The sequence below is a fragment of the Erithacus rubecula genome, assembly GCF_903797595.1.
Source record: "Erithacus rubecula genome assembly, chromosome: 31".
NCBI classification, from domain to species: Eukaryota; Metazoa; Chordata; class Aves; order Passeriformes; family Muscicapidae; genus Erithacus; species Erithacus rubecula.
In genome coordinates this window covers 2119286-2142360 of record NC_136682.1, presented here as the reverse complement: position 1 = coordinate 2142360, position 23075 = coordinate 2119286, and the positions used below count along the sequence as shown (strand labels likewise).

Below are 23075 nucleotides of genomic sequence, written 5' to 3'. Positions count from 1 at the left end.
GATTATTGATCCTGGAAATGTTTGGATTTCCTAAAAAAAGCCCCGATATCCCCCAGATTAGGACTCTCAAAATAGGCAGGACTTTCTCTTTTAGAGGAGGGAATGATGAGACAGAAGGCAGGAAAAGGCAGGATGTCTCATGTGCCCCAGATGTTTGTCTGCAAACTTCACGTGGTGACACTGAGCAGCACGGGGGTCTCAGAGGAGCCTGGGGGAGGCAAAATGAGCTCCAGAAGAGCTCCAGAAGGCCAAGGATGAGCTGGCATGGGTGCTGCAGGATTCCCAGGAGCTGTGGAATGGCAAGATGGCCTGGATATTGAGAGTACAATCTACAAGACTCTTTTGGAGAGTGAGGAGAGCAGCTGGGTTCCACCACTGGTGTGTGGGCAGAGTTTGGTCCTTGGGGCTCCTCCAGAGTCCCAGCAGGGTGGAAAGTGCTAGAAATGCTCATTCCATCATGGATAATCTTGTGGCCTCCTTCTCCTCCAGATGTGCCTCGGGAGCCCTGCTGGAGTATGTAAGATAAAGGTTTTCAATTTTCAAAATTTACAAAATTAAAGCATTATGGCTTGGGTGGGGAGGAGAAGAAGGAAGAGGAGAAGGGAGGCTGTGTCCTTCCTATGAGTGACTCCTGTTTTGTTTTCCCCCAACAGTGATTTCCATCAGCTCTAGGACTGACCTGGGATGTGGACCTGGACAGCACAGAAGATTCAAGTCATCCTGCAGTGCTGCATCCTGACCCCTGATATTTGTGAAGGATTCACCTCTGAAGGTGGCTCTGTAGTGAGAAAATTCATCCCTGGTTCTCCTGGCTGCATCCCCCAGAGAGAGGAATTTAGGGCTAGAGCTGGGGAGCATTTCCTGACCCTGGGGAGGTGTGGGAAGAGCTGCAGGGATGCCAAGAGCTGGGGAAGTGATGTGTGGGCCAGGGTGAGGATTTCAGCTGGAGCTCCTTGTCCCAGGAACAGCCAGATCTGAACTGCAGCTGTGAGGACTGTGACAAACAGGATTTAAGGGCTAAAATAGAAATATTAAAGTCCTGCTCCACTTTTAGGGCTAAAAATAACCTCAACTGCACCTCAACACGAGAGAGAGGTGGATTGGGTGTGAGAACACTGGAGCATCAGGAAACCACATCAGAGAAGTTCCACCACTGGGATCACATCACAAAGGGACACTTGGAACACTTAATATCCCCAAATCCTTTTGATTTCTGCTCTTTCTTTAAAGGCTTGTTGGTTGTGTTGGGGCACTTACCTTCTTATCACTCAATTCCTGTTTCCCTTTTATTTTTCCTCATTAAACCTTTGCTATCTCTGTGCCAAACTGTGAGGTGTAATAGATAATCTTTTACCTAAAGTGTTGTGGGAAGTGTTTCTGGAAAGGAGCTCATAAAAGTCTCTCTGATGTAGCATTTAGGAGACTTACTGGAGTTGTGTGGTGGGATACAAGGGGTCATGGAGAGGAAGGAAAGATTTTAGTGATGTCTTGAGAATGACTGGTCATTCATGTCCAGGAAGGGAAGCCATAAAGGAAATCTTGATTCAGAATTCCACCTGCTGGAGTCAGCAAAGATTAATTACTCCACTTGTGCTCCTTGGACACACATAAATTACATCACCCTCACTTCTCCTGGGATGACTCAATGGCTTTAAACCTTTTTCTCCTTTTCCAGTCAAATTAATGGAAAACCAGCATATTACTATTTGCTTTTAGGTGTTTATCAAAGGTACAGAAATGCCTATTCTTTAATGGCACAAGACATATCTAACGATTGGAAGTCTTAATTAAACAGAGGAGGTAGAATGGTCTGGAGAGTCATGGAATCACAGAATGGTTTGGGATGCAAAGAACTTTAAACCCCATCCAGTTCCACACAGTGCCAAATGGGGAGGGACAAATTCCACTGGACAAGGTGATTCCAAACTCCTTCCAGCCTGGCCTTGGACACATCCAGGGGTGGAGCAGTGTGGATCCAATGATGTAGATACAGCCTTTAGTTGGTGTAAATTTAAGCTCTTTTAAGATTATTTGCACCAAATTCGAGTCCTGCCTGAATTCAATGGGTGTTTTAAAATTCAGAATAAAACCATCTCAGTCTTTGCATTTTTATGTCTGCCACAGATGTAAAAACACATTTTTTTAATATCTCTACAAAATCTGCTGAAAGAGGGTATTATGGGGAAAGAGCCCCATAATGTGCTTGGTTGGTTTTGCAATACAGTTTTTGAGGTCCTATGAGTATGATTTAGGCTCTCAGAAAGATCAAAGGGAGATCTTTTTGTTTCATTGTACATTTAAAAAACAGACCAGAAGTAAGTAACGTAAATCAACACACAATCTATAATAAAAAAAAAGTACTAAAGTGTTTTGTGATTAAACTGATGAAAGAGCACAACAAAGAAATGAACCTGAGGTTGGGCAGATACATTTTACCAAAGGCAAAATCCAGAGTAAAACTCTTACCCCCCAAAATTACCAAGACTCAGAACTGGAAGAGCTTCCTCTCCCCCCACACTCTCATGTGATAAGAAGTTATTTCCCAATCAAATATGAGAAGCACAAAATAAGTCAGGCTCAGTCTTTAATGAAGGAAACCACAAGCAAGATTTGACAAGAAAAGAGCAATCAAATAGGTATAAATATTCATTAGGAGGACTCTGATCTCCAAAGGTTTCCCATTGGAAACAGACCATCCTCTCACTCTTTATGCAAGAGGGGAATAAATCAGGGCAATGGCATTGAGTGAGGGTTATTTCCTTGCCTCCAAAATCCCCTATCACCATTTCAAGATGTGATAAGCTAATTTGGCAAGTGTTGAACTTCAGCCTGGCCTCTCTGAACATCAGACATTCTGCAGCACCTCCCAAGGCTGCACCAATCCAATCCAATCCAATCCAATCCAATCCAATCCAATCCAATCCAATCCAATCCAATCTTTTATTTGGGCACTGGGCTTTTGGCATAACAAAAAGAAGAGCTTTTCTCCTTCTGGCTGAATAGACTTCCCACTTTCCACAGGCAGCTCCTTCCTTGGGATGGCTCAGGGAATTTTTTTCAACTGGAAAATAATTTCCACTGGAAGGGATCAGCGATCTCGTGGATTTACAGAGATATTTCTGTAACCCTTTAACAACTGAGGTACTTTTCTCACCTTTTCTAACAGTTTTGCTATGCCAGGAAGCAAGATACCATCCTGTTCCAGGATTCCCATACATCCCTCATTCATTTCCACTGTGGGAGGAAGAAAACAACCGGAGGAAGAAAATAACAGGAGGAAGAAAACAACAGGAGGAAAATCACAACAGGAGGAAGATCACAACAAGAGGAAAATCACAACAGGAGGAAGATCACAACAGGAGGAAGATCAAACCAAGGCTTTGCTTTGTTGGGAGCCTCAGCTGTGATGCCTCCAGTCGCAGGATCGGGCGATGCAGCACCAGGAGCCGAGCAGACCCAGGAGCGTGGGATGTTTGGGCTCTCATTAGGACTTCAAAGGTGCTGAAGAAATTTAGTGCCCAAAGGGTGGGACTCATTTCACCTCCCTCAACCTCCCCAAGCGGGCGCCGGGGCCGGTGTCTGGCTGTCTAGACGGCCTCTGGTCTCCTGGAAGAACAGAGGGAAGGAGCTGCAGAGGTGGATTCCTCCCACCTGCCTCCACTGCCTATTTTGGGAGGTGATGAATCAACGTCTGGAGATGCCAGATCTCTTTCCATGAGCCAGAGAGACTCTCAAAGAGGAAATTAGAATCCGTAGCCAGTTTGATGGCTGAAGGAGAGAGGAATGTGCACCCAGGCCCAGTGTTTGATGAATTTTATGAGGAATATCCCTTGAAAATCCCAGCTTTGACTTCCACGTGGATTAAGAGGATGTTAATGAGAGGCAAAAACACATGACCAGACTAAGTTGCCTTGGATAACCTTGGTTTTAAGAAACAAGAGGCTGCACTAATCAAATCAATCCTCCAACACGTCATAAGTGACTTGGACAAGAGTCAGCACAGCCCAAGAAAATGTAAAAGTCCATGTTCCAACCATGTTACATGGATCAAATGGTGGTGGCACAGGCAGGTTCCTGCCATTGTCCAGCCTGACTGAGGAGCTCTCGATGGCTAAGGATAATAACAGAGCCCTTTGAGACTATCGCATGAAACACCTTCTGGGAGCTCGTCCGGATTCATCTCCAGAGGCAACAAAGAAATTAGTGAACGCCACTGTTGCCCTAATGAATTCCCTTTTCGGCAGAGCATTCAGGGAGTGAAATGCTGACAAAGGAAGAGATTGCAAGTTGTCAAAATGACTCATCCAACCCCTCATCAAAATATTTTTCTTTTGCCTTGCTGCTTCCTCTCTTTTTTTTTTTTTTTCTTTTTTCTTTTGAATCATAAAACTGCAGGTTTTTTTCAGAGTGCTCTCCTCTTTCCCATCCCTATATTCACAGAAACAAATTGATTATTCTTGAAGACTTATGCACCACTTATTATTCCTTAGAAATACTAAAAGACATTAAATGAAACTGCCTTCTCACTGGGATACAGAAGAAACAACAAGAATTTGGCCAACACATAAATTTTACCCAATGCTGAGTAAGTTTCCCCAAATCTCTTCCCTCTCAGGAACCCAGTGGCTCTGGTGAGTTTGGGAACCTGGGCTGCTGCAGCACAGCTGTTCCACAGATGTTTAATTGCAGCCTATGCTGCATTCCAAGTGTCTCCCACACATCCCACTGGGATAATGGGGTGCAGAGCGGGAACGGGGCACATCTTCAGTCTGACTGATGAGCCCCGTTTCCTCCACAGGGTTCTGAACAACTGCTCTTCTTTGAAGTCAGATCTGCATCTTGCAGTCTGTTTAGAACTTTAAGGACAGTGGAAGTTTCAAACTGCAGCTTGAAGCCTCTTGTATTTGTTTAATCTGATATTTCCAATTGTGCTGGCAGCTCAGTTTACACTGTAAGCCAGAACTACTACAAACAAAGGTGTAATCTAAACGTTGTAAATATCTGGAATTATCCCTTTTGGATACAGCAAAAGTAGCAGTTTACACAGCTAATTTATACCACCAGCCCCTCAAACTCACAGAAGCTGCAATTACAGGTTCAATTAATGGCTTTGGGGATCCTGGAGTTGCAGTCACATCCTGCGGTTTCCGTGTGCATCTTCTTTTCAACCTCTTGATATTGGAAAGTTGTGTGTTTGGAGGAGGTTTGGCATAATTTTTATGATCCTGACTCTTGGAAAATGTTTTTGGAGGAGGTTAATGAGGATGAGGAACATAGAACCTGGGTATCTCCAGCTGCCATCCCACTGTATAATATTCCTCCAAGCATTGCTCCCTTCTAAGGGACCAAGGGTGTTCAGTTGTTTGAACTATAATGTCCTTTTCTTCTCCCAAACACTTCATCCACAAGGAGCTGAAAGAGCCCTTTTGTTTTGACTTTCCAACTGCCAGTTTGGAGAAGGCCTTGAGAGGTTTCCTGCCTCACCTCCTTGGGCTGGTGATTAGGAAAGAGAGGGATTCATGCCCCTGGTGTGAGTCAGAGCCTTCCCTGGTTGTCCAACCTAATCCACTGATTAATACTTCCTCTGTTGGTGCAGAAAGCCCCTGTGGAGAGCAAATTACCCTCATTGCCCTGAGCATGGCCATGGGGAATATTTACCTTGGAGCTGTCTCCCTGTGGAGTCTGAAGGACAGGTCTGGCAAAGTCACCCAAATTCAGCCGTCGCTTGGTGAGTGTGGTGGATCTCACCAAGCTGGAACAGACTATTGTTCCCTTTTTGTTCCTCATAGAGACTTCCAGGAGGTGAATCTGAAAGCACTCTGACACCCAGCCTTGGGAGAAGCTCCAGAATAGTAAAAGCCAAAGAAGCAACGGTCACAAATATGAATTTGCAGCATAATTGTAGAAATGCCGACACTGATGGCACAGAATATTTATTTGTGAGCAAACAGAAATATGTCACATATCCTGGATGAAACCTGATCTGCTTCATTGGTGTTTCAGGGAAGGTCATAATGAAATGCTGCACATTCCCAGGATTCAGCACATTCCCAGAATTCTGTGATTCTCTGTATGTAACTGGTAGATATTTTGAGTCCTTGCATACAAATCCAGGCCTTCAACTCAGTGAATTTACTGGTGTTTTAGATACAGAAATGATCCATTATGACACAACTTCCACAGTGTTTGTTGTTCTACAGTTGACTTTCTTCTTTTATTTTTCCTTTGAGTTACTTTTCCGCACCCAAAATTGTGAAATTACCCCCACAAAGTGCAAGTCCGCAAAACATCCCATCATACGCAGCCCTATGAGACACAAAACCCCAAACGACACACTGCAAACAAATCACAAAGAGTCCCTTCAAAAATGTTCCTAAACTATAATTAGCACTAAGTTAGGGGAGTACTTCAAACCGTAATGTATTCAAAGGCAACTTGCAAACAGAGCACTTTTAGATTCCTTTTTATTTCCTCAGTAGTTACTATTTGCCGGGCTGGTTTGCATTTTGAGGAGCATTTATTGCTGCCAGGCAAACCAAACCCTTAAGTACTTAAATTAACGTCCTGATCCTATCAAGGCCAGCTTCCCAAAATATATATAAGGGACAACATCCCCGCGTCGCTCCAGTGGGATCTCTGCTCCTACCCTGCGCCAGAGCAGCCCCATAACTTTGCTATTCCACCTTCAAATTAGCCACGATGAGCAGGCAGGCACCGACGGTGAGATCTGTCCTGGGAAGAAGAGGTTTCAGCTCGGCCTCGGAGATCTGCGGGCGCAGCTACGCGGCGTCGGCCAGCCAGCCCGTGCGGTGCGGCGCCTACAGCAGCCGGAGCGTCTGCAACCTGGGCGCCAGCAGGAGGATCTCCTACGTCAACGGGAGCTGCGGCACCGGCTGCTTTGGGGACATGGGTTTCGGAGGAATGGGCTACGGGAATGTCGGAGCAGGGAGGATGGGGCTGTGCGGCCCCCGGGGATACAGCATCGTGCGGGGGTACCCCGAGCGCAAGGCGGACGGCATCCAAGGGATCTGCATCGACGAGCGGCTGCTGAAGCCCCTCTGCGTCGGGGTGGACCCGCTGGAACACGAGATACGCTGCCAGGAGAAGGAGCAGATCAAGACCCTCAACACGCAGTTTGCCTGTTTCATCGATAAGGTGAGTGCAGACCTGCTCAGGAAAATAAAATCTGGCCAGCCCCATCCCAAATCCATCTTGTCCCAGCAGTCCATGACCTCCTCCAAAGCCCCAGACCAGCTCTGCCATGAATCTCTGAGCTGGATCCACACAGGGGTCCAGCTTTCCACAGAGAATTTTAAGATAATTCTAATAATTTTTAAAAACTACTGATAATTTTAAGAGGGTGTTGGTGCAGACTGAGATCTTTCTAATGGGGGTCATTTCAGCCCTGTCCCTTGCATTTCATGGCCTTTGAATCATGGCCATGGCTGCACTGGACTTTCTTGCAGGTGTCTCCTCTTGAACAGTCTCAGTTCAAATTGGATTTCTTGCTGCAGCTCAGGTAGAAGTTACAGCCCTGACAGGTTCATCTTTCTGTCCTGTGCTAAATAATTCCAACAACTCCCTCCTGTCTTTGACTTTAAATACAGCAACAGTTCAAAAAACCTTCCTGAAGGCAAAAGTGGTTAGTCTTGATCCAGACATGTAAAGTTTGAGATCAAATCTGATCTGTCACCCAAGGATCCCTTTGTAAAAAATACAGAGACAAAGCAGTTTCACTATCTGAGGACTCAATTTTATCCTAAAATACATCAGAGGCACCATCTGGAAGGGTTTTGTTCCTAATACTTATTAAGAAATGCAAATTGAGATACCAGGCTCCTGAATTTCTAATGTATACATGGGACTCTTTCGAAATAATGTAGACATGACATTTAGATTTCTAAATAATTTAGATGTCTGAATTCTAGATTTTGAAATAAATCAGACTCATGGCATAAAGATTTCTTAATAAGGACAGATAACTTTCAGATCAAGCTGCTGTACCATCTCTCACATCCTAAAAATTCCATTCCTGCACCTGTGGTTAAGAGCAGAGAGTTAAGCAGGTGTTGTGTCCCTGCCTTCACCTCTTTACTTAAAGAATTACTATCTTTTGCTTTCAGGTTCGATTCCTGGAACAGCAGAACAAAGTGCTGGAGACCAAGTGGGGCCTCCTGCAGCAATACGTGCTGCCAAAAAAAGGGAAAAACCTGGAACTCTACTTTGAGAATTACATCTGTGACCTGAGGAAGCGCCTGGACTGTTTGCTCTGCGAGAAGCAGAAACTGGGCAGTGAAGAATGTGCCACAAGCCAGCTGGTGGAGGAGTTCAAGTGCAAGTAAGGACCTTCTGGGCTCCTCTAGTTGGTGGCATTTTCTGGTTCATCTCAGGCAACTTCTCCCAGACTTGTGGCATGTCCCCTCTGGGAGTGCCACATTCTTCTGTCTCACTGGCAAGCTCTTTGCATTGGTAATGTTGTTGTTGCTCATGAAGAAGCTTCTGATCTTGGGATGGTTTAATGTTGGTCTCCAGACACTGATCTGGCAGTGCCCGATGGCAGTCCCAGCTAAACAGAGTTGTCATTTATACCTGGTGGTTATTGCCATTTATACCTCAGGTTACTGTCATTTATACCTCAGGTTATTGTCATTTATACCTGATGGTTGATGTCTTAGTAGCTGAGTATATTTTTTTCCTCAGCCCTTTTCTCCTCCTTTTCCAACAGGTATGAAGAGGAAATCAACAGGCGCACAACTGTGGAGAATGAGTTTGTGGCACTCAAAAAGGTGAGAAGCTCAAACGACACGAACTGTTGTGCCAGCAGCAGGTTTATCTGGGGCAAAACTTGGCTGAAATAGTTAATTGTTTCCAAAAATCCACAAAAACGTTAAGATGAGTTGGGGGGAGACTTAGAAAGAGGCACAGTGTTGGGAAAAGAGGCAAGTAGAAAGTAAAAATAAAGTTTGCAAAAAGTAAAAAAAGTAAAAATAAAGTTTGCATCATCAGCACTACAGCACCAGTTTTGTTGCTTCAAAAACATTCCTGAAGTGTGGGAGGGGGACAGAGCAGGACAGGTCACACCAGAACACCAGGTTATTTCTGGCTGTCTCTCCACATCCTTTATTCTTGGACATCAGAAAAGCAGGAATCATTTGAAGAATATTAAAAAATTGTGTTTAAATACTCATTAGTCAATTGTGGGTTTGTAGCTGCGTCCTAAGTGATAAATCAACTAATTCCTGTAAGTCGTGTTGGAAAGGTTTCATTTTCCTTCTGGAGGCACCAGGATATCCTGACTCACACTCTCACACCTTTTTTCTCTTGAAATCTTGTTGAGACACATTTCTGTCTTGTTGGTGTTGCCTCTGTGTGTTTCTCCAACATTTACAGCCAAGTTTGGGCTAGAATGTGTGTGTCTCTTCTCTTGCAGGATGCAGACTGTATCTTCCTGAACAAGGAAGAGCTGGAGGTGAAGGTAGATCTGTTAAGGAGGCAGCTGGAGCTGCTGAAATGTGTGTTTGAGGAGGTGAGTTCCTCTGGTACATCCCTGGACTTTGGTGGTCCTGTCTCATCCTTCAGCTGTTCCAAATTCGTACTGCTTGAAACTCCTCTGGGATGTGTCTCATACAAAGCCCTGAATAATTAAAAGCATGGAAGTACAAGGTTGATATAAAATTAACATGATTATGCTGGAGATGGGGTGTTTCCCCCTTCCTTCGTGCAGCCCCAGGTAGGAATTGGCTGAGTCCTAACTCTACCCCAGAGTGAAGATGCGTCTGTCTTGTTCCTCCGGATTGCAGCTGCCTGATTAGAGCTGAAGCAACTCCCAGCTCTGTCCTGTCATTAAATCACTCAGGCAGCAGGAGATGAGAGGATACCAAGGGCTAAGTCATTCCAGTTCCTTGCCCTTGATGTGGACAGAATTGCTGCAGGTCAGCACGTAGGTCAGCAGTAACAGGTGGCAACTCATGCCGCCGCAGGATTTTCTGCTGAGCCATCCCGAGGGGCATTTCTTGACTTGTTCTATCCCTCAGCGACTCCATGTCCCAGCCTTTCCCTCCCTGCAGAGCCTGGGAGGTGAAAAGAGCTGACTAAGCCCTTCCCAACCCACAGGAAAGGGCCCAGGTTGATCGGCAGCTCTGCGACACCTCTGTCATCGTCAAGATGGACAATAACCGAGACCTGGACATGGAAAGCATCATCAAGAACGTTGAGTGCTGGTACCAGGAGATCGCCCAGAAGAGCAAAGAAGAAGTCGATGCTTTCTACCAGACCAGGGTGAGCAAGAGGCCAGCTTGGTCTGTGCCTGGCAAAGCCACAGGCCAAAAGTGACAATTGTCCTGTTTCTTGGTTCCAGTTTCAGGAGCTGCAGGATAAGAGAGGGAAATACTGCCATGACCTGCAGAGCAACAAGTGTGAGATTTCAGAGCTGACCCGGATGATCCAGAAGCTGCAGTGTGAGCTGGAGAGCGTCAAGAAGCAGGTAGGAGATGTTTCCAGAGGAGTAGGACAGCTCAGACAAGGGGCAAGGTGATGCATTGATCTTGAGGAGACTTGAGATCTGCTCTAGATCCTGGCTAGAAAGTGAAAAGTGGGTGGAGAGGGATGGGATGCTGGTGGAGTTCCCCTGTTTGCACTTGGAAGAGCAGATTTATCCAAGCCCAGAGTGTCCAAGAACTAGGATAAGAAGTTTTACAGACACCCACACTGTTGTGCTCCCCTGACAGGTGTCCTGCCTGCAAACCTCCATTTGTGACGTTGAGCAGCGTGGGGACTGTGCCCTCAAAGATGCCCGGGAAAAGCACGTTGAGCTGCAGAACGCTCTGCAAAAGGCCAAGGACGAGCTGGCCTGCATGCTGCGGGACTACCAGGAGCTGCTCAACGTCAAGCTGGCCCTGGACATCGAGATTGCCACCTACAAGACTCTGCTGGAGGGTGAAGAGAGCAGGTGGGTGACTCATTTCCCTCCTGTGTATCTGAGGCCATGGCAGCTCCTGCTCCACAGTGAATTCTACAGCTCCAAGACCTCCCCAGGCTCACAGAAATTGGACCTGGAGAGGTGCTTGGAGGCCAGGGAGGTAACACAGGTGCCAGCAAAAGCAGTCCCTGTCCTAGGGATAGTGAGGCGTGTTACAAGGGACTAAGGGTTTGGATTGTGGCTGGGAGTTGTGAGTAACGTGTGTTTCTCTTTTCTCCCCACAGGATATGTGTGGGGAACCCTGTGAGCGTGTGTAAGTAACTGCACATTTTCAGTCATGAAGGCTTTATTGTTTTAGGAAAGATTCCTTTGGGAGCAGCATTACCTGTCTGCCCCAGGTCCCTCGCTTACCTTCTCCAGTTCTGGAAAGTTAGCCTTAGAAATATCAAGTACCTTAGAATTTAAAAAAAAATCAGTTTTTGAAGCGAGTGGAGAAGGCCAAACTCAAGACTCCACCCTTGGAGTCAACAGGGGACATGTGCTGAACCTGGGAGGCACCAGCAACATGGGAAGGGGGAGGATGTACTGGAACGGGGAAGGAGCAGGGGCTCAGACACGTTGGACAAATCCAGAGCAGATCAGGTTTGGTTGGTTCTGTCACTCAAGAAACAACCTGCCTGGTGAAAACGCTCCATTTTTCCTCCCCGGGCTCTGTTGCAGCTGTGGTCAGCAGCGGCTACGCCGTGCCCGAGGAGTGCGGGATGATGGTCAGCGGGGCCGCCTGCGGCTACGGCTCGCTGGGCCGGCGGGCCGGCAGGCACGGCTCGCAGAGCGGCGGCTTCAGCTCCCGCAGCGCCGGCGTCCACCCCAAGAGAGTGCTGAGCGCCGTGGCCAAGCAGTGCATCCCGGAGGTGTTCTGCCAGGCCGGGGCGGCCGGCTGCAAGGCCGGGGGCTTCAGCTCCCGCAGCGGGGGGTACCCGGCGCGCACCGTGGTCAGCGCCGGCGGAGGGGCCGTGGCCGCCAGGATGGGGCCCTGCCAGGCCCCAGGAGTGATCATTGGCAACCAGGGCTGCGTCATCCGGCAGCTGGCAGGGCCTCCCGTCGTCGTGTCCAGCAGCCCCGAGGTTGTGGGATGCAACAACGGCGTGGTGGGGAATTTTGGGGTGGTCAGAGACCCCTGCGTGGTCCCGTAGGGCGGCGGAGCTCGCGGACGCGCCGAGAGCCTGCAGGGCCATTCCTCTGCCCCTCAGCATTTGTCACCAAACATTTGTCAGCCCCGGATTTATCCCCCCCAAACTGTGTTTTCAGAGTCCCCAAGCCTGAATACCCTTCTAGAAACTTCTCCTGCAGGCGCCCGGCAGGATTCTGAATCCCAGTGCGCCCGGTGTGATTTCTGAATCCTCACTCAAGGTTATCGCAGCTTCAAGGGTTTGTTTGTCGCGCTGCTTCTCCCTCTGTCATCTCCCAGATTAATTCACAATATCCCCCACTCCAAGCTCCCTCTTTTTTGTTCCAGCTCCTCCCAAAGCATTTCAGAAAAGAGAGTGAGGATTTAACTGCTTAACTTTCCCAGGAGTTGCTGTAAAGAGCAGACTCCTTTATTTTTATCCTACCTTTTTTGTTTTTTTTTTGCTCCAAGAAAACCATGCGCTGCAAATTTATGCTTAAATCTGAAACAAGGCAATTTTCAAAGCACCTGCTGGTTACTCCACAGACATCAGCTGCTTTTTTTTTTTTTTTTTAATTTTTTTTTTTTTTTTTGCGTGTGGAATTTGCTTATGGATGAACATGTAGTACCTTAATTTGCTTCTGCATGTTGGGGTGGCTAGCTCAAGGTGTGTTGATTTTTAGAAGAGATCACCCCCTTTCCTTTTCCATTCCCCCAAAAATGAAAAGGGAAGTTACTGGTGCATAAACTGTCCATGTTGACACCTTGGACAGCACAAATGGAGCTGTTCCCATTGACTGCCCAAACTTCCCAGCTTCTCACTGTGTCCTCAATAAACTGCTTTAAAAGGATGTCTTTTGTCTCTCAATTTTTGCATAGCTAGTATTTAAAGAAACTACAAAATAGGTGAAAAAATACTCTGGGGAGAAGTAAAACCCAAGAGACTTCTGGGTTCTCTGTAGGCAGTTTGAGACACAGGGGACTCAGGTGTCACTGGGGGTTACTCTGGTTTATTTATCTCCTCACAGCATATCATGTAAGATATTTTATAGACCAAGTAACAATTGATGTCAAAAGTTTCCAGGAATATCCAAAATAATCCTGAGCACCAGTGGTGTTTTCCAGCCTGTTGCAACCTCCAAACAATGTATTTGTTTGATCCTTTCATGTCAGAGCAGTCGAATGAAGATGAATTCAGCACTGCCCTTCTGGGCTCATAGGTCTGGTGATCAGGGCTGTGGCACCAGAGTCCTGTTTCAGACACAAAAACTCAGCTTTAGTGGCATTGATGATGATGACAAAGTGTTATTTGAATGGTGTGACTAAAAAGGCAATGAGATCTCTTGGCCATAATGGGGTGGGATCGACTTTGCCACGGTTTTGGAGTCTCCCATGTTGAGCTCAGCAGGGTTACTGGGGGTTTATTTCATGGAAAAAAAAATGATATTTCCAGAGGGTGATTCATCTGGCCAAACACAGGTGCCTAATTCAGTATGAAATGCATTGAGCTTGAGGCTGTCTGGACCATTGGATCTGTCCTGGCTCTGGAGGCAGCCCAGGGCAGGGGGATTAGCCCAAATAATGGATGTCCCATGCCAGGCGCCTGCAAGTTCCCAGGAATCCTCCCTGCCTCTCCCCGCCAGGCTTGCAGACACTATTATCACAGGGAATTTCTTCCTGTCTCCAGCCCAGGAAGAATTACAGGTCACACAGCCCCAGTAATCTCCCTACTCTCACAGGGCAAAATTCTAATTGCAACCTGAAAAAAGGGGACAATTAAAGGGCGAGGCAGGGGAGAAGATCAGCACCTTTGGGGAAGGGCAGGGGATGTCCTTGCTATGCTGAGGGTGGAAAATGCATCATCCAGCTCTGACCAGCTGAGTGTCAGACCCTGGTGAGGGGGGTGGATGCTTGTCCTCCACCCATGTCCTCTCTCCAACGAGCAATCCCAGCACAGCAGGTTCATTTTTAATTGGTTCCAAGTAGGTAGGATGGAGCCCACCTCAGTAGGGAATTCTGCATCTGAGCTTGCTTCATTCACCACTTGCAATTGGAATTTGGAAATAGGAGTCCCTCGTATCAGGCAGCTTCTGTGAATTGTGTGAACATCACGGATTCCTCGTGACGTGTCCGGGTCTCACTCAGCCTTGGCCAAGTGTCCAGGAAACACTGCAGCTCCAAATTTGGGTCTTGTGTCTGTGAGGAGGCCTGGCCATCCCTTCACAATCCATACCCAGCATGATTCATCTTGGCTTTGTGCTGAGCTCTCTTTCTCCTGGGTTTTGCTAAAAAGATGGTTTCTTGAGGAAGAGGATGGGGAGGAAGCCCTGCTGTGGAGCTGGGCTTTGGTCCTCACCTGGCTGACCTGACCCATTGCTCTTCCCCCACCTTCCCTGCCTTTAAGGCCTGGAAAAACAGGAACTGGCTTTGCATGGCATTCCCAGCTCAGCGGGGTGGGGGCCTGGCAAGCCCCAGAATTTCCAGAGCTTTTCCCCCCTGACCATTAACATCAGACACTGAGGCAGCCCCAGGTGAGAGAGGACCTGAGCCTGGGCTGACCCTGTGGGGCCTTGGGCTGAGCTCAGACAGGAGCCTGAAATATTCTGAGCATTACCAAGAATGACTCTTCCCATTCCTGACTGAGGAAGCAGGAGGTGACTGCCTAATTTCAGAGGAATAATGAACTTTTACTGGCCTGAATAATAGAGAGAAGAAAGGGAGATGATCCTGCCTCACCCAAAACAAGGGCAGCTCCTTTCCTCCTCCTCCTGGAGCCAACACCCAAATATTCTGAGCTATAATATTAACAAACCAAAGAGGGAAATGAAGGCTGCATTTATTTTTCTCTCTCTGGCTACAGCTCTTAAAACTTTTATCACAGGAGCAAAGGGAAAAGGTTAATCTCAAATGGCTTTCAAACCATTCATTAAAGCTGTAAAACAACCTCAAAATCCTCTCCTGGCAAGAGATTGCTACCTGTCTTCCCAATATTTATTTTGCGTTTTTATCTTGGGGATTGTTTTGCCTTTATTATTTTTGTTTCCTTTTTAGTCTTAAAGGGTGTTTTGACTGTTTTTCCCGTTCTTTCCAATAGCAACAAGTACAAACACTTGTTATAGGTTGGGGAACTGGAATTTCTGTCAATTAAGAATAATCAAAGGAAACATTTTGATACTGGAGCAATGTCTCTATGAATTTCTTTTAGAAAAAAAAAATTTAAATTCAGAAATACCATTCCAGGAATCATTCCAGGAATTTTATTCTATTAATATCTTGGGGTTGGTTGACTAATTGAATAAAATTAACATCATCCCAACCAAACCCAAGACACCAAACCAAAGCCTAACATGGCCAAGGAGATGAGAATGGCAAGCAGCAAAGCCATCCAGGCTGAGTGGCACAATCCAGGTCTCTTCCATCTTCCAGGGGACACATGGAGGGGGTTCTCCCTCCAAAAACCAAATGTGTGCTGCCAGAAGAGCAGCATGAGGAGAAGGGAGACTCTGCTCCTGCACCAGACACCTCCCCACCCTCCCTAACAAGCATCATCCAATTCAACCATCCTGAGCAGGGTGGGACAATTATGCCACAAATTCATCTTTAAATAGGAGAGATTGATGGCACAAACCCACCCAGGCTGAGCTTAATTTACCAATTAGAAAGGTGAAGGTGAGGCCTGGCACAGGCTGCTGAGAGAAGCTGTGGCTGCCCCATCCTGGAAATTCCAAAGCCAAGTTGGACAAGGCTTGGAGCAGATGCTCAATGGGATTCTTCTTCTCCTACATCATCTCTCTGCACTGGATGCACCACAACTGGAATGGAGGAAGAGGAGGAAGAGGTGGGACCCTGACAGGAACAGAGAGAAAGTAATCTCCCAGAAAATCACCTCTCAAAAGTCCTGGCCACAGCGTGTCCCCGCAGCACAAGGCAGGAGCAGCAGCACAACCACAGCAGGAGGAACACCCATCCCACTAAATAGCTGAGCTGGTAATTAACCCTGGCAGGATGAATGGAACAAGGAAATGTTCTCCCAGCCAAGGCTGTCATTTAAGCTTTTCCACTTGCTCATTATTCCCTGGGTGTAAGAGTTGCTAAAATGTTTTTTTTTTATGTCAAAAGCTGACACCAGCCACCACAAGCCAAACAAAACCAGGCAGGCTCAAGAGACACTTCTTCCATCCAGCCTGGATAAGGAATCCAAGATAAGGAATATTTATTTAAGTCTAGCACTAGACAGGCTCTTTCTCTGGCGTCTCTGCCCCTTCCTTCTCTCCTGACCTGGAATAAGATAAAGATGCTGAACCTCTGCATTTTAGCCTTGAATGAGGAGTTTTTGAAGCCTTTAGCTCAGGATCAGCAGTAAAGGGAAAATCAAACTCATCCAGCCTTTAAATCAACAGCAACAGCAAAAATTGGATCAGATTTACTGGGACAAGAACCCTTTTTGGCCTCTGTGGAGATGGTGGTGGTGGAGAATGTCAGGAGAAGGTGAGAGGGACACGAGGGGAGGACGTTTATCCCTTAGGCTTGGCTTTAACAATCTCAGAGTCTGGGCATTGCAGAGATTTGGGGTTCTGGCAGCAGAGGAGTTGCAGGATGAATCCTACTCATGGTGATTCCAGTTGCTTTCACTCTGCAAACAATGAAATAGAGACAATGACAGAGATCTGGGGATGAATCACTTGGGACTGTGAGAAAGAGACAAAGAAATCTCAGCAGTAAATCTGCCTTGCTGACAAGGCAGGAGTGGGATTTTTGCTTTACTCCATGGTGAATTCATTACAGAGTCAAACTGGGAAGTCCCAACCACACCACAATGTTTTGGTTTGGAATATCCCACTTTAAACCAAATCAACTTGTGCCATTTCAGCTTTTGATTTTAGGTGTTAACAAAAAGGTTTCAATGTCTCAGAAGTTCCTGGAGGACGGAAGGTGACTGATGAGTCCCCATCCCTGGAGGTGTCCAAGGGGTGACTTCATTCATAGCTTGGGTGTGGGTGACAAGGTGGGGATCTGTCACAGGTTGGACTCGATGATCCTGGAAGGCTTTTCCAGCCTCACTGGTTCTGGAATTCTGTGAAGCAGATGCAGATTCATGACATCCTATACCCAGGGAATGATTATCAGGTATAATCTGAGCCTCTTTGTTTTTGGCTATCCAATTATCACTCTGTTTCCAGTTCCTGGGAAGTCCAGTGGTTTTATTTCATCTTTCTGACTCCAAATGAGATGTCTCTTCTCCTGAGACATTACTTTCTGTTCATTACCATTTACTACATCCATTTACTACTATCCCATTACTCCACTGTCACTGATTCCAGCACACAAAGGTGGAGCCAAGTGGGGGGGACTCAGCTGCACTCATGAGAAACCCAAGGCTGGATTGCCAGCCCTGCAGCCCCAGGAAGGTGGGAACAAACAAGATCCACAGAACCTGCAACAGAGTAGATTGTGAATAGATAGGCAAGAAATTAGTCCCTAATTAGTTCCTCCTGCCAACACTCATTCCTTGCAGTAAGACAGCTCCACAATCCATGCTTTATTCCAAAGCAAGCTGTTCCCTGTGATGTGGTCAGTGTTACTAATGGGAGGGAGGGGAAAGGGTTTGGTCAGAGATCTGAGTTGTGAAGGGGTGGATCAGGGCAGGACAAAGATATTCCAGGCCTGTGGTCCAGGCTTAGTGTGTGGGGAGGATTCTCCACCTCCTTGGATAAAGCAAAGTAGGATCATGCAGGGCTTTTTCCCCCTCAGCTTAACACAGCTTCCCTTTCAAGGTGGTGTTAGTGGAAATGCCTCTATATATTTATATTTATATTTATATTTATATTTATATTTATATTTATATTTATATTTATATTTATATTTATATTTATATTTATATTTATATTTATATTTATATTTATTTTTTAATTTTTATTTTTTGTTCAGCCCTGGAACATGGGGAACATTGGACCAATTTCTTTGGTGACCAAACCAAACATCTGGGTAAATTCTGACCTAATTTTAAGGGGTTCAAGTTGTTCTTTTCTACAACCATGAAACCTTCTTAGGAGATTTGCTCTTCCCAGAGCACAGACAAGCAGAGTCACCTCTGTACAAGTTGGACTTGGTGATCCTTTTGACTCCCTTCCAACTGAGGATATTCTGTGATTGTGTGATGGTTCCTCTCTACTTTTTCCAGGTCTGTGTCACTGAGATGGCTCGAGGAAGCTCCTAACCACAGACAACACCCTCCACAACCCTGCTCAGAAGAAAAGAAAGGAACCCAAGCCCCAGCCAGCCATGCAAAGCAGCCAGGTGTGAACCAGTGTCACTGGTCCTGTGCTGGCTCTGGGAGCTGCATGGTGCTGCAAGAGCCGTGGGGCAGGGTGGGCTGGCCAGGCAAGAGCTGGCAGTGCTGGGGTGTGTTTGAAGAGCAGAAATCCCTCTCTTTCTGGCCATAGGGAAATGCAGGTTGGATTTGGTTTTTTCCCCTGATACACCCATGTATCCAGGACAGCCTAGTTTGGCAGAGCTGGGCTGTGCTCCCCACCAGGGTTGTGGGTTGGTTCTGTATGGGAGCAAAAATACCATGGATATTCTTCAGGGTTCAGGTGGAGAATCCTCTGTCTCCACCCAGTGCTGCTGGCCATGGCCCAGCTCAGCAGGGGGATTTATTCACTTCCAGGATTAAAGGAGGCTTTGGTGTTTTCTTCTGTGCTGCATCAGCCCTATCTGGGCAGTAGCTGAAGGATGGAGACTCCATTAGATAATTAGTTCTGCATTTCCCCAAAAGTGATGCAAATGAAGGGGATTCACTCTGGACAGCAGCTTTTCTACCACCTTTAGGCACAGAGTTTGTGACACCTCTGCTGCTGTGAAAATGGACAATTTTTGGAATACAGGCCCTGTTGGAAATCCCAGGGCACAGCCCAGAGCAGACTTCAAGGCTTTGAACCATAAAGGAAGGAGGAATCAGCTACTGAATATTATTGCACAAGAGCACTTCCAGCTCTGGAGAAGCCCAGATGTTGACCTGGGATAAGGAATTAATCATGACCTCTGCCAGCTGCCTTGAAATGGGCTGTTTAGTACAACAAAAATCAATTGGCAGTTACTCTGAATAAAGTAAGGGGGAAGAGGGGAAAGGATAAAAACCTTTCTGATTTGAAGGTTCTTGCTCAGTTTTGGGGGTCAAAGAACGAAGGTTCAGGGTAAAGGAGTGAACTCTGCATCCCAGAGCTCTGTGCTCAGAGCTCTGTGTGTGACAGAGATGTGGCTTTGGGTGGGAAGGAGGTGCTAAACCCCACGGGGTGAGAGGCACTGATGCCAAACCCAGGAGCAATCCCAGAAACAACCAGACCCCTTTATCATGAACTCTTGGAGTGACTTGAAAGGAGCTGCTCAAAGGGGCAGTGACGTTTTGGGGACAGCCCAGGGTGTTTGTCAGCCCTTAATGAAATGAGGCTGAGGAAGCCACAGTTGTCGTGCTCAGTAATTAAAGGGAAAGTAGAGCCTCCTGTCTGTGCTTTGGGAGCAGCCTGGCTGCAGACAGGATCAGGAAGGCTGAGCTGAGCAGCGACAGCATTGCAAAAACGCCTGGGAGGAAAAAAAAAAAACCATGAAATGATCCCCAGGTGAAGCCAAGGAGGAGCTTGGAATACCAGGGGTGCAATTATTGGGATGCCTTGAACACCAAGCTGGCATTGGATCATTGAGATTTCCACATGCAAACCATTCTGCCTGGGGAGCAAGAGACACAGGTGCTTCACACTCCCTGGGATCACATGCAGTGCCCAGCAGGTGGATTTCCCCATGGGACATTAAGGGAGAAAATTCAACCACATAATAACAAGAACAAAGGGAATAACAAGGCCAAACATGGATGTGTGTTTGTTGCTCTGAGAAATTGCCCTGGAGTTCCCCCAGTGAGTGTCCCCAGTGTGTCTATCCTACCAAGCTGAGGGGGAAGAGAGAGCCTGAATCATTTGGGATCACTCAGGTGCTGAGCTGGAAATGAAAATGTGAATTTCTAAGATCTCACTCAGCACAGTTTGCCCAGAAAAGTGTAGGTTTACCTAATGTGCTTTCTTTGATTGTCCTACAGAGCATGGCCAGATAGTCCTGTTGGCAGGAAATAGAGATTCATGAAATGGGTTATGTTGGAAGGAAGCTCAAAGATCATCTAATGCCATCCCTGCCATGGCCAGGGACATTCCCACTAGCCCAGGCTGCTCCAAGCCCTGTCCATCCTGGCTTTGGACCCTCACAGGGAGGAATTTCTCCCCAAACCCTGCCCTCTGCCAGTGGGAAGCCATTCCCCCTTGTCCTGGCACTCCAGGCCCTTAGAAACAGTCTCTGTATGTTTCTTGTTGTCTCCTTCAGGCACTGAAAGGCCACAATTGGGTCACCCCAGAGCCTTCTCTCCTCCAGGCTGAACAATCCCAATTCTCTCAGCCTTAACTCACAGCAGCTGCTCCATCCCTTTAATCATCTCCATGGCCTCCCCTGGACTCTCTCCAGCAGCTCCACATCCTGCTGTGCTGGGGGGGGTCTCACCTGAGCAGGGCACAATGCCAGAACCCCCCAACCCTGCCTGCTGCCCATGCTGGGGTCTCAGACCAGCACAGAATTCACTGGAGAATTTTCCATTCATTCTCTGTGCTGTTTCTCGGCTTTCAATCCCAGTCACTCATTGCTGGGTTTTCTTGCAGCCCAGCTTCCCAAGCCTGGTGCCAACACATGTTGAAAGGGGCCCAGCTGGATTTCAAAGCTTGTATTGGCACATCTCTGGCCATGGAAGGAAGAACTTCCCAAAACAGGAGATTTAGTCAGGCAGTGAAGGAATCCCCACCAGAAACAATGAAATCAAAGTGTGACTTTGCACCTCTGAAGGAAGTGGTGGCTGCCCCTTCCCTGGAAGTGTCCAAGGCCAGGCTGGATGAGGCTTGGAGGAGCCTGGGACAGTGGAAGGTGCCCCTGCCCACAGCAGGGAGCAGAACAAGATGAGCTTTAAGGTCCCTTCCAGCCCAAACCATCCCAAAACCATTCCATGACCCTGCTCAGGGAAGGGATCATCACCCCAGAGGTGCCCTGACTGTTGCTTTGCTTTATCTCCAGGAAGATGTGGTTTTGTGGCAATTCCATTGTTAATCTCTGGAAATGGAGGTTCGAGCCCTGCAGGCTTTTCTGAGCCAGGGAAATAAAGAGTGTGGAGCCCAATGTTCCAGCTGGCTGCTCCAGGGCACTGGGGCTTTAGGGAACACCTGAGCAGGTGTTCCTGAGCATTAGGGCTGCAGTGGAGGCAGCTGCCAACTCCTCCAGGACAAATGCTGCCTTTATCTCCCCTTATTTCAGTGGAGAAACCATCACACACAGCACACACGCTGAGCTGCCACTGCTGGGGTGACACACCGAGGCTCTCTGCGTGTTGGTGACAAAATGAATGACAAAAGTGGCTCCAACCATTCATTAAGGTAATAGGTACATCCTCCAGAAGCTCAGCCTTCTCTCATCTCCTTAATCTGAGTGTCCATCTGGGAAATTTAATGAGTAAGTGCTCACCACACCATTGTTATTTCTCCTGCTTCGAATTTGTCCCTTTATTTTGCTGAGGCAGCTGTGGACAGATAAGAATTTCTGCTCTGGGATCACCCTCCCCAGGCCCTGCTGACTCTCATGTTCTCCTGCAATGGTGGCTTTACAAAACAGTGTTTTCCTTGATGATCCCAAGCTCTCTCATTGGCTATTCATGCTCTCTCTCTCCAACTTGGTGCCTGATTTTTTGGTGTCTGAATTCAGGTAAAGGTCTCCCACACTGGAAGTGTTTTTATTTATTGGTGATCTCACCTGCTGCATTGTTTTCACATGGCCTGAGAGAGGCTTTGTTCTCTAACCAATGCCTCTCCTTGTCCTTCTTCACTTTTAAATTCAGCACAGAGATGGTTTTGCTGATAAAATCTCAGTGTTCTCTGCTCTGCTGCCAGCAAGGAGCATGAAATGTTTGTGCATTGTCTCCACTTTGGCTTTAAAGAAAACTCTAAAGCAAAAGTTTGCAAAATTAACTCTTACATCAAGCACCTGCTCACTGAGCAGCTCCTCCCTGTGGTGCTGCAGATCCTGGTGTGACACACAGACAGATTTCCAGACATATCGATGGGAACTAGTTGAAATTCCAAGGCTGAATTTCCCTCCTCCCACACTCTCCATTTCACTCAGCTGCTGGAAGGCATCTCCAGAGTCCCCAGTTGGCTCTGTGCATGAAAGAACATGTTTTCTGATTTAAACCACCTGTGCCATAGAAGAGATGAGACAACTATCCTGTGAAACAGCAGAACCCTATTTCCCACCTCCAAATCTGATGCCCTCCCTATAGGAGACTTTTTCCCCCAAAAGCCATTCCTCAGAAAACTCTTCCAGTGGATGCTTTGGGGGGCTCTTGGGGGGCTCTTTCTCCCTTCAGTGCTCCCTAGGTTGCTCTGCTCTCTCCTGACACCCCACTCTAATCCCACCCCATTACTTAGAGCCCCTGTGGTCCCTCAGCCACACAAAGTTGTCTGGATGATGTCAAAATGCCTCACAAATTCCTATGCAAAGGAGGGATGTTACAAAAAAGGGGTGGACACTTGTGGTGGTTGGTATGAAACCTCTGTGTCTCTTGCAGAAGGTGTCTCCACGTGTTCCTCATGTGAGACATGAGGAGGGCATTTTATAGAACCATGGAATATCCTGAGTTTGAAAGGACATACCCAAACCATCAGTCCAGCTCCTGACCCTGTACAAGACATGCCAAAAATCCCAAAAATCATGTGCCTGAGAGTGCTGTCCAAAGGTTTCTGGAGCTCTGGCAGCCTTGGGCCCGTGACCATTCCCTAGGGAACATGTTCAGCATCTGACTTCCCTCTGCAAGGCAGAACCTTTTCCCAATATCCAACCTAACCCTCCTGACACAGCTCCAGCTGCTCCCTGGGTCCTGTCCTTGTTCACAGAGAGCAGAGCTTGGAGCTGCTC

The 23075-nt window shown here is 47.2% G+C and overlaps 1 protein-coding gene across 1 annotated transcript; it reads left to right on the top strand.

The window, feature by feature from the left end:
- Positions 1 to 6699: 6699 nt before the first annotated feature.
- On the top strand, positions 6700 to 12111 carry LOC306813607 (keratin, type II cytoskeletal 73-like; the record flags this gene model as incomplete). Its single annotated transcript, XM_079329124.1, has 9 exons — positions 6700 to 7155; positions 8124 to 8338; positions 8726 to 8786; positions 9431 to 9526; positions 10114 to 10278; positions 10358 to 10483; positions 10728 to 10948; positions 11203 to 11231; positions 11639 to 12111. 9 exons carry the CDS (start codon positions 6700 to 6702, stop codon positions 12109 to 12111), a joined length of 1842 nt encoding a protein of 613 aa, XP_079185250.1.
- Between the last annotated feature and the right edge of the window lie 10964 nt (positions 12112 to 23075).